A 12304-nucleotide genomic window follows, 5' to 3' on the forward strand; every position below is an offset into this window, starting at 1 on the left:
GATGCTGAGGGTGTGATGAGCAGTTTCAAGGTAGAAAACCTTCAGCTGTTGCATTATAATAAGGGCCAGATCGCAGGTGCCACTTCCAGCTCTGCAAAGGGAAAGGCACTCGCTTACCCAAAGAGTGCTGTTCTCTGGTTACTAGGTATTTCTCAATATTTTGATATTTATTTATTTTCCTGTCACAATTTTCAACTCTATGACGGTATCCCAACAGTAACCCTGTAAGTGACCTAGTTTCCTTTCCTACGGCCCAGACACTTTTCTATTGTCTCCCACATTTTTGGTAAACTCCTTAACTACAACTCGTTGGCTTACTGCTGCAGATGAAGAGTGCACATTCAAGCCTTATATTGCTTTATATCAACACCACCATCTTGTATTCTTTCTTTCTTTGACTTGGTCTATACGATTTGAGTTCTGGCAGAGATATTTTTACTGAGATTTCTTTTAACTGAAATTGCTGCCATATTTACACTTTTTAATGTGGTGAGAAGAGTACTACAATATACTATACATGGTATGCATCCTCCCTGAAGCCACCTAACTTGAACAGTATAAAGGCCTTTCCATGAGGGCAAGCAATTGTGTCCACACAAAAGGTGAATAACCATTCGTAGCTGTATCGGCCCACTTCAACATGATACAACTTTGTGAGCAGACAAGCCCTCGGTCTTCATTTCTGTGTGTTCAAGGGAACAACTTACGCCAACAATTCACAAGTTGACTGAACAGTCTGAGAATAGTTCACTACATGCAATAGCGTGAACGCTCTGTCAGACTCAATTTTTTGGCAGTAGTTGTATGTGAATACCAGATTTCTTAAGACAGTCAGATCTTACACATAGGTCATAAATTAAACACAGCCAAATATCACTCTTTATACGAGAGGGTCCATTTCTAAAAAAATAGAGTCAAACTATGGGTTTGTATGTCGATGGAAGAGCACTTACTGTTAAGATGTCATAACTCCCTGCTGTGAACTGCTTTCTGGAAGACACCATCCCTGTTTTGGGATCAATAAAAAATTTCCCATCGTCATTTCCATCCACAATGCTGTACGAGATTTCTGCATTAGGGCCTTCATCTTTGTCAAAGGCAAAAGCTCTGTAGATTGGCTCCCCTCTTTTCTTACGGTCCCTCTCTGGCAGCTTGATCTGATAGACTTTCTCTGGAAACTGAGGTTTGTTATCATTCTCATCCAGAACCTGGACCACCACCCAAACAGAGGACTGCTTGGGAGATGTGCCCCCATCTGAGACGGTCACCTGAAAAACAACAGCAGTAGAGGCATTATTCTCGATAGGTACAGTGGCACCTCATAAATTGAAAAAAAAAATATATATATAAACCAGAAGGAAACATGCCTTCCTCCGCAAACCCAACCTGCAGTTCACAGTCTTCTGTGTACACAAGACGTGCTCACTATAAACATGCTCAGTGCCTAACTCACATAGGCTCACAGTGGCAAATAAAAGAATTGGGAAGATTTGTTAATTTTGAATGACCCTGGAAAGGGAAATCTGCTGGCTATGAACCTATTTCTCAAAATATAAAATCCTCTCATCTCAAATTGTGCAAGTTTATCTCAGAAGAGAGAACTGGAATTAACCCATTAGGCAGGACTCCTGCTTTTTTTGCAAACATATTTAAAAGTTTCTTCAGTCACACAATGAATTTGAAAGATGCATTTCTTCTTAAGTCCTAAAATAATCTCTGTCACTTTCCCCCATTAATTATTTGGAATTTCTTAAACAACAAAAGGATTTCTGTCAGTTCTTTTCATTCATTACCTGAGATGTGACAGCTCATTAATTCCAAAACTGCTTTATGTGATTGTGAGGGGCAAAGAGAGGCAGGTAGCAAAAAAATTCTGCTGCATTGTGTAAAGAGCGCACTGTGCTGCCAGAAACATGTAAGGAATAAAATCTTTGAGACAAAAGTTAATTAGTAATTTAACTGCAACTTAAACAGAATTACTAATAATTTTCAGTCTGAAACACTGTGAAAATGAAACGATCCAAGATCAGCAAGCACTGAAGAGATTTAATAATATGCCTTCAAAATGCAATCAATATGTTTCAAACGTCTCCCTCAATATTTCGATGGCATTTTTTAAAGAGGAAGAAATAAGGCAGAAAGTTATTTCTGTTTGCATGAAAGAAGTTCAAATTTCACTTTCAGCTACATATGCTAACATGCCAATTCCCACAGTAGCAATTTTTGAGGATAGTGAGCCAAGATATCACATCCCCTTCCCTGCTCGTACTGATGACTGCACATCGATTGCTTTGCTGGTTTACTCCCCAATGCTTTATTTTTCCTTAAACGTTTCTATGTCCCCTTACAAATCATACAGTCCTGATGTCCAATCCTTAGGCAAAGCAACATTTTCTGGAATAATGTCCCTTGTCATTGTCCCCTCCTCGCGACAAGAAGTCTAAACTTAGGTTTAATACTGAGATCACCAGAAAAACCTCATTTTCTATGAGAAAGGTAAAAGACCTTTTCCATTTCCTGTACTTAATTATACTTTTGAAAATGGATACAGTGGAAGGGAACAGACTGACAGCCTTGTGACTGAAACCCCTTATTTACAGAAAAATAAATGCTATGGTAATATATAGTAAATTTTTTTATATATATAATGTAAATCCCCAAATCTGCCCATAACTCATTTGGAGAGTGAAGCTGGTCCTCCCAACGGCATGTATCAGCCTCAGGCCTCTCTCTCCTAAGACTGTCACCAGGGTTCGCAATTAGCACTTGTTGGGATCGCCGCCTCATGACGGGAACGACTGCTGAGAGCTGGATGGGGACCATCCCCATGCTGCAAAGCCACCACTGCGCCATCTGTCAGTCACGGGCGAGGGGGAGCGGGGAGAGGACCCGCAGCTCATTACCGGTGTACTCAGCCATCCAGTTCCCACTCGCTACACTTTCCAAAATAGCATTTATAACACCGAAAGGCTGCACACATGGCTGCGAATCTGCCTTTCCACCCGGTGAGAGCGACACCGCCGGGGACCTCAGCCTCTCCACTCCACCGCTCCGGGAGAAGAACTTCAGAGTTTCTGTAGCAAACAAAAAGCCAATTCTGCCAATTCTCCTATTACAGACTTGCAGCCATAAATAACTTTTGCCCCACTTCGAGGCCGATCCCCTCTATTTCTGTCCTCCTCTAGTGCCACTAGTCAAGTTTTCAGCAAGAGCACAGGTTAACAAAGAAAATCCTTCTTCAGGATTTCTGCTGACTCCGCAGATAAAATAATCAATGACGCCAGGCAGTATGGGCTGTAGGGCGCAGAAACAAAGGGAGACATGTTTATTTAAATGTTGGTCAAAAATACCAACAAAATGCGTTTTTGAGGGGCAACGATCTTAATGTATAGAAAATACTAGCAAGATTCAGGAAACTCTTGTATTCTAAACAGAACATGACTCAACTTTAAAAGAAAAAAAGACGCTTCCCTCAAGCTTCTAGCAGTGACCTACAGAAAAAGGGGGGTGGGTGGAGAAAAAGTTTACAAACAAAAACAGTACTAAAATCTCTGAAAACCACAGTGGTATAAACAGTCAAGTGACTACAACACAAAACCTGCTTAAGCCAGGAGACTGCTCAAGAAGCGAAGCTGTCCTCCCATCTCACCAATACACAGCCTCACAGTTTGTTAGGTTACTGCCACAATCCTGACTAACGCGGTGCTGTGGCAGTAAATACGTGCATGCATTTGTTTGTTTGTGTAAGCCCAACCTTGTGGGAAATCCGTTCCACAACAGAAAAGTTGCACTGAAAATATTTGCTGACAGCTAATTGAAAATAGTAATGGCTATAACATGAAATGTCAGCTAATTAACAGAAATTAACATAGAAGGCCTGAAGTTAGTCAATTCTACTCTGTCTAAAACTTTACGTCCCCTGAGAGGAAGATGTTATGTACCAGCGAAGCCTTTTTCTCTGGGTGACACTCAAAACTTTTCAAAATGACAGGCTCCAGCTCCGCTCGAAAAGCTCCGAGTGCCAGACACGGGAGCTGAAGTGTGAGTTAAAGCTCTCTCTTTGCAGGCATGTAAATTAATTAATTAAGCCGCCCTCGCACCAGCGATGTGATTATTTCCCTAACTGTAAATCTGTGCCCTCACTGACCCCTCTTTGCTGCTCCATCAGCAGCCCCAGCCCGGCTTTTCGGGTTCCAGCTATAAATCGGGTAAAAGAGGTGCAGAAATTTCCTCTGCTCCTACAGAAGAAAACTCACACCAACACACTAAAACAAAAACCCAAATTGTAGCCAGTTCAAAATTGTTCCCAGACAATGCAGCACAGTGGAGACCCAAAACACAAGGCAATGGGGAGGACCGGAGAGGTCGTTCAGCACACCGCTCTGCAAACACGGTTTCCATCAGGACACTGTATCGCACCAGCCCTTAGGGGCCCCTCTAACCAACGCAATTTTGATTTAAACATTACCACAGTTCTCAGCAGAATCCTTAAACAGCTGGAAATTACAGTGAAAAGTAACCGGGGAGGGGAGGGATGTTTGTAGGACAAAGATACAAAAGCTAATTCACAGCTGGTGTCCCTGGAAATGTGAAAGGCAGATGTGCAAGGCACAGGAGAGCTTGCCAGGAGAGAAGATTTAATTCAGGACCAGTGAGGTCCTTTTGTTTAGAAACCTGCAGATGGCATGGTGGGGAAAAAAAAAAAGACAGAGAAGAAAGGTGGTATAGATGAATGACAATGAAGACAGTCTCAATATGTGCTTGTCAAGATATGACATCAAAAACCCAACAAGAGGTGAATCTCACAGTAATCATGATAGAGAAATGGTGAGGACCAGAATTAAAGCTTTCCCAGAGGAGATGAGGAATGGCTGCTCGGTCCGCGTATGCCTTCCTAAATGCTGAACACCTTCTTCAGTCTTTGTTTTGAGCCTGCTATCCAGACATCGATGGCTGCAGACAGGCTGCTTCTTGCCCAGATGCAACCTGAGATGGGACAGCCAAGTACCATCCTCTATCCCATAGCCAGATATTGCTGTTCATGCTGTGTCAACACAGAGGATACAGCCTCCCAAAGCTGGGATACAGCCACAAACGCAGCTGAATTCTGGCTCTGATCAACCGTTCAAAGGGTTAGTCCATTCACCATCCACCAAGGGTGGAATATCTTAAAAGGAATGTGATGACATGTTTAATGGGGTCTGATGGCATCAGACAGCAAGAATAATATGAACTTTATATACCACTTTCATGGTGAAATCCTAAGCATCTCTGCTGTTTTCCCACAACCTATAGACAGTTCCACCACAGTTTTCTTCATAAAATGAGCACTGTCTGTCAGGAAACTGCATTTACCCATTGGCTTTAATGTTTATGACTTTATTGAATCATGTCAGCCAATACACATATACCTATTGGTTACCTGGAAATTTCTTTGCTAGAGTAACAACATTCACACATCCCTTACAATGCTTCTTTCAGCTATGGACCAGGACAAAACTCCTGAAATTCCTTCTACTTATATCAGACATGGGGTTTTTTGAGAAAAACAAAAATATATCCTGCTGCAGAGTATGACAAATTCAGTATAACAACAGAACTTTCAAAATCCAAGTAAGGCAATTTCCATTTCTTCTGCAGGATCTACTTCAGTAGGTTTGGTCTATAGACATTAACACTACCTTTTGTACCGGACTGAGACCGTCTGTAATAGTCATGTTTATGTTCAAGTCCACAGATCAACTACAGAGTTTTCCATAGCAGTGGACCTTCTCAGTGAAAACCAAGGTCAGCACTAACTGTTAACATACCGCAGCTGGAATGTTAGATATGACAATTTCTTCTTTTTATGACCATGGAGAAGGCACGGAGGAGACGTCTACTGCAAAAGTATTGGCTAAAACACAGCATCAGTCTTGCAGACCTCAATGCTGGTGACGAAAATCATTTTGCCTTGAGATAGTCACTATGAATTGGACTGTGACACTTAACTGAAGGAGGTTTAAGCTCTTGAATTTTTTCAGAATACGAATGTAACTGTGAGGACCACCCTCCTGAATTAGAAGTACAATATTGAGTCTCATTAACAAAAGCTTATGATTTCCAAGATAATTATTAACTCAGCTGGAGAGAGTAGCTAGCAGGGATCTTACTTCAACAAGTACAACAAGACAATCAGCAGGTGTTTAATGTGAGTTATCAAGCCTCAAGAAGAACGAGAATCTTCTTCCACATCATTCCTTGGCAGGAGGAAGTACTCAGCCTACCCAAATTTTAAGTTAAGAGGAACTGCCACATTACTGTCATTAGCATTGCAAAATGCTGAAGATGACATATTTGCTTGTTTATTTTTGTCCGTGTGATAACTGCTTAATGCAAAAAGAGCGCGCTGAGATGCCTGCGTCTCATCTGAGGAGTGTGCATAATGAGGTTTGCAGGTAAAAGTCGCTCCCTTCCCCCAACTAGAAATGCCAATTTTGCTTCAGAAAACTTTAGAAAAGAGAATCTGGTTGAGTTACTGGAGACATAAAAATGATCAAAGGGAGCCTGAGAGCTGAGGCATACCCCTGCTGTTAGTGACTAATGGGTTTGTTTCTTCTGCCAATGCGCAAACGAGCTGCAATACCTATTGTAAGAGTCTCTGGAATTCAGCCCAAGTAAGAGAAATAAAAGATTATAAAGGAGAGCTCGTTGAGGGATGAATGGAACTTTAAAGTCAAATACACTGAATTACTATCTCTGCCTACTTCAGAGAGAGACTAAATTCACGGCTAAATTCTTACAAGGAAATATTTTTCTGAAATGCATGATATTACTGAACTACATGTCAGATTATTGCTACAAAGTGAAGGCAGCATAGCTCAAAGATACACAAAATAGGAGAGAAAAAAGGTACATAAATTTGTTGGGTTTTTTTTAGTTCAAGACAAATACTGAGTTAGTTGTAGCAAACTAGATGCCTTCTCGTTCTAATCCTTTATTTGGCAACTGTGGAAAAGACGTGGGCAGCTGCTTATTTCACTTATAGTAATAGAATGTAGTGCTGTCCCAAAAGACAGATTACTTAAACAGTTCTTGTAGGAAAGGGTGCCAATCATATCAATATGATCCATCTTTCCTTATTTCCCTTACAATGTGCTAATCTGGGAACTCTTGTTTTCAATCATTAAAAAATTAATACGTTCACTCTGGCCAGCTATGAGAAATAAATAATTTAGAGTACATTTTAAATACAGATTATTACTGACACAAACACGCTAGGTGGCTGATTAGGAAAGTCAATGGCTTCCAGCCACATTCAAGCTAGAAAATGATGCATAATGGTCTGTTATAGCATTTGAGAATTAACGATGACATCAGGTAATTTCAATGCTCTACTGCCAAAAGACAGGAAGGAAGGAAGGAAGGTTTTTTCATTTGGAGTTAAATGCTCCCTGCAGTATCTGCAAACCTAAATATTAGAAGAACGTACTAAAGAAAGTCTTAAAGGCTTCAAATCTTAATTTTTGTCAGACTCACAGTACTAAGACCAGTAGATGGTAACCAAATGACCTGGCAGAAATATCAGAATGGGTGACTTAAAGGTCCAGAAATAGTAGTACTACTACTACCACCACATTTATTCTGTGTTATACTTTATTCTATGAGCTTTTTGAAATTTGAAACAGTAAACAAGAGTCATAAACTCTGGAAAGAAACTTAAGACTTGTATTTTAGCTTCAGTAGCAATACAAGGAAGGATCTGCATAGCTCTCGACTGTAACTCCCTAAAAGAAAAAGAGTAATTTTCCATGGGCATTGCTTTTAAAGTTCATGACAGTCTGGAGATGCTGGCAACCTTTGTGCATCAGGTTGTATTTATAGTGTTCTTCAATCAATACATGCTAAGGTAAGTGCAGAACCAACCACTACTCCATTAAATAAATTTGCAGGACAACAGAGCAGCCTGTCCTGTGTTAGAAGAAACTCCTCCAGGCAATCTGAGAAAGTATCTTCCCCTTCTTTTCACTAAGTAAAATGAAAACTACAGTCCTCAGGAATGTCAAGCTCATAATTTTGCTTTTGACAAACTGCAGATAAAACTTTGCCCAGAAGTAACTCTGAGTTGATCACTTTCCAGAAGTCCAAATGTGCCTCCTACTTCCAATGGTGGAGTTAAATACAGAAAATCTTCACCTCTACTGCCTCACAGTAGTGTGTAATCACTTATGATTCAGCAGAAATAATCTGGTAAGAAAAAGCATTGCTCAGCAAGGACCTTTCCTGACCTTCTAGGTGATGACGCCATCATCAGAAGTGGTGCTTGAAACTGAATATATCATACCCCACATGGAGCAATTGGGAAAGTTTGTAACTACAAGATTGGAAAATTTGAGATGAACATAGTAGGAACATCAACCTCAGTCTCCAAATAACAACTGTAAAGGTCTTTTGAGTACATCAAGAACTTCTCTTCTTTGTTCATGAGGCTACAATAATGCATCTTGCTGCCCCAGCATATAATGAAGAAAAATTTGGAAAGTGGAAGAATACACTCCAAATAGTCCTCTGATAACATCTGGACCCACCTTCCGACTGACACCTTACAAACAAGATAACAACTGCTATGGGATTGCTTAAAAATAATTTTAATAGGCATACGGAACCTCTTTTGGAACAACCTATTACTAAACAGAAGTATAACTACCCTCATAGCCTCTAAATGAGAAAGAAGATAAAAGTTGGGTATTGATCTTCACGGTAAACTTTGAAGAAGGTGTTAAGCTCCTGCTGATAGTGAAGATTATAATCAGAGAGTTTTGTGAACAGAAAATGAATAGTCAAATCTGAGAATATTTCACTTCAAGCAGCTTTAAATAACATTTCAAGAAGCTTTAAATTACATAAAGCTTGCAAATTAAGATATTTATGCAGTCTAATGTTAGTAGTAATCTCTATGCCAATTGTAAGTCCATTCATACCTGAATATCTACTTCAGCCATTTGTGAATATTGCTTTTCTTGTGATAAGAAACACATGTGATCAAATACTGATAAGTTCCCCTCTACCAGATTTACCTCTACAGGTAATGCCCTTCTGCAAGAATCTTATCTCAGCACTCAGGAAATACAGAAGGTCTCAGTTTTTGTGCTTCAAAAGAGGTGTGCATCAACTTCTAAGCTCACTGCAGTGCCCTTTTCTCAAATATTCAATTACCCTTCATTTTCTATCCACAAAAGTCACTTGACTGTCCTCTTCACTATAAGCAGGAACCAAACACTTTCTTCAAAGTTTCCTCAAAATTATGAAGATTGTTACACATCCCCAATATTTCCTTTTTCATACTAGACCAGTCAATATGTGTAATCATGTGAGAAAAACATTCTGGTTATTAATAAAGACGAGATTTTATCCATGCTTCCAAGATCTTTTCCTAACATTAATAATTTCTGTTTTAACTAGCAGCAGAAATGCTGAGCTCAAAAATATATGCTGATATATTGCCAAAATTTAATCAAGCTATAGTACTAGTCACTGTGGAGTTTATTAATCAAGCAGAGAAACGATATATACTTTACATCCTTGCTTGGGTGTGCAGCTGGATCAGTTTGTAGGATAGTTCCCCAGATATTCAAACTGGTAAGAAATTAAGGTACAGCAACTCTTTTAGCAGAAATTCTCCAATTTGGCAGAGGTGCTTTCCTGTGTGGCAATAGCCCTCCATCTATTGTGCAATAAGGCAGCAGCTCTGCCCCACGCTAACGTGGTACGTGCTGTTGAACCTACTCTAAGACAAGACATAGTACGAAGGAGCATGCTCTGCACGCTCTGAGAAATATTGTGGCACGCCATTTCTGTTACAATACAGTAATAACTTCAACTAAAACTTGTAGTCTTCAAAGGAAATATTGTCTTCTCTCCTAAACTATAATATTAAAACTTACTTCTAAACAGTTTTTGTCATGCCGACAACCAGTGCCTTCTGATACTGGATGTAACACCCTTAGTTGAGGCTCTGTGATGGTCAGTCTTGAAACAATATTGTAATTACTTAGGAGGTAATACATTTATTTGGCCACCAATGAAATGAAAATAGACACTGTAATTCCTTAAAGTTATTATAGGTGCACTACATCCAAATTCTACACTGCTACATGAAGCAGAACTAAGTATTTTCAAAAGAAAGATAACACTTTCTGGTTTTGGTGTTTGGTTTTTGTTTTTTTTTTTTAATTGCTCTAACAAGCAGCACTTGGTTGTGCTAACGGAGGATGACACCACCTTGTCTCTGGCAGAAAGGCAGATTAAGATGCATCCAGCCCCATCTCCAGCTCCTCCTCCAGCCATTTGTTCTTCCCCTGTCATCAGTTTGCAGCCACCTTCACCCATCAATAAACTGTTTGTGCATCTGTGCTACAAACAGGGCTACTGAAATAATCATGGTTTAAAATGAACTGCTGAAAGAAAACAAAATCCCCCAAAAGGCAGATGGTTAACGGGTGATGGCATTGAGAGAGCAAAACGAGGCAGCTCCTCAGGTCAGGCTGGGGAAAATTTCTTAAGACATTTTGGCCACTGAAGGAAAATGCATTTTGTAACTACAGTTTTGGGGATGAATTCTGGAATTTCACTACAGATAGTAACTTACAATCTGCACCCCCCATCCCCCCCCCAAAAAAAAAAAAAATCCCTGTTGTAGAATTCATTACTTAGTAACAAGCCTTTGATCAACAGCAACACGGGCAAAGCCAGAACCAGTGATCTCAAGGTAAAAGACTTTGTGTCCCATTAGTAATTGCTGAAAATATCCAATTTCCGTCTTACACTGGTTTTCCACAATATGCGAAAAATAATGAATGCTCTCCATCCACACATACATGTAAAACGTTTCAAAGACAGTTTTATAGCTGATAGCCGGACGGGTAGCCTCTGACATTTAAGTGCAATTTGGTTTTTTCAGGGTGAAAAATGAAGCTTTTACAGTTTTATGTTCAAAATAAAGCTTGCCAGTTCAAAACCTGATTAATAAAAAATTGATTTTTTAGCCAGGTACAAAGTATATAAAATCAGACCTTTAAGGGGTACAGGCTGTTCCCAATTTTCAATGCTGTACAGATATTCTAAATTTGCAAAAAAGCAAAAATGTACATTTTAGGCCTCAGAAATTTATCTGGCTTTAGTGAACAGTCACTCAGGAAGATTGCTGTGACCATTTTTGTTAATCTAAAAGGAAAAAATGAAGACGTGATTTTTCTGGTGTTATTCAAGTCATTTGATAGAAGTTTCTTTTGTTAGCAATGAGGTGCAAAGTAAAATTTTAATCAACTTAGAGGACAATATGATAGCAATTACTCATGCATGTTTGAATAAAGTAATTTTTGTAGTCAGATGAGGACTACATCCTCAAATATCATATAAAGTAGTATAAAAATGCTCAGAAAATCAGTTTGGAAAAAAAAAACAAAATAAGGTAAAGGAGATAAGCATGAATAAGGAGGTTGGTTCTTGGGACTCTTCCCAAGGCAGGTTTTTTTGACAGTATCATTCTATTTTCGTCAGACCAGGTTAAAGTAAATCACCTCAGTAAGTGCTTTGATTTTAGCAATAAAAAATTCTACTTGACTTCTTGATGCCTACTTCACAACTTTCTGCGACAAATTAATTTTAGACAGGTAATAAGCATTAACTGGGCCGTATTTAATCACAGTTTCATCTAACAGGCAACACAGACAAGCCTTATTATCTCAGTCTCCACTTGTCTTTGATTCTACGCATCCTATAAATATCTACTATCCAGTTTACATTGACATGGGGTCAATTTAACAAGCTGGTTGAGAATCAGCATGGGATTATACACAGGGAAAAAAATGCAGATTCTGATTTTGAAGCAAAACCCATAGTCTTGGGACTACCTTTTTCACTTTTTTTCACATTCAGTTTCCAGCTTTGAAAACTGAGCCTGGAAAATGGGCTCGGGTATTATGTCCGATACAAAAGATGTGAGACCAGAAATCAGATAACTGTTCCGGTGATAAAGGATGAGCGCCATCAGCCCCTTGCCTGATGGGAGCATCAGGACTCTGTGTTTCATTGGACATTGCAAAAACCTTGCTTTTTTTCACTAGACAAGAGTGACACAGCTAAGTGCACCTTTAGGGACGAGTTCACTTCAACCCACTTTTTCTCATAGTCAGTTTTGTTTTCTCTGTTCATAGAATCATAGAATCACTAAGGTTGGAAGGGACCTTTAAGATCATGAAGTCCAACCATCAACCTACCCTGACAAAACCATCTCTAAACCATGTCCCTAAGCACCACATCTACC

At 39.5% G+C, this 12304-nt stretch overlaps 1 protein-coding gene across 1 annotated transcript in view; it reads right to left on the reverse strand.

Moving 5' to 3' along the window:
* Nucleotides 1–12304, reverse strand: part of FAT3 (FAT atypical cadherin 3) — a 359185-nt gene that overhangs the window by 111122 nt on the left and 235759 nt on the right. Inside the window, exon 5 of the mRNA XM_009881183.1 lies at nucleotides 954–1268. Within this exon, the coding sequence (XP_009879485.1) occupies nucleotides 954–1268 (315 nt within the window). The remainder of the gene's footprint in view (nucleotides 1–953; nucleotides 1269–12304) is intronic.

The sequence above is a fragment of the Charadrius vociferus genome, unplaced genomic scaffold, assembly GCF_000708025.1.
Source record: "Charadrius vociferus isolate BGI_N301 unplaced genomic scaffold, ASM70802v2 scaffold1, whole genome shotgun sequence".
Classification (NCBI taxonomy): domain Eukaryota; kingdom Metazoa; phylum Chordata; class Aves; order Charadriiformes; family Charadriidae; genus Charadrius; species Charadrius vociferus.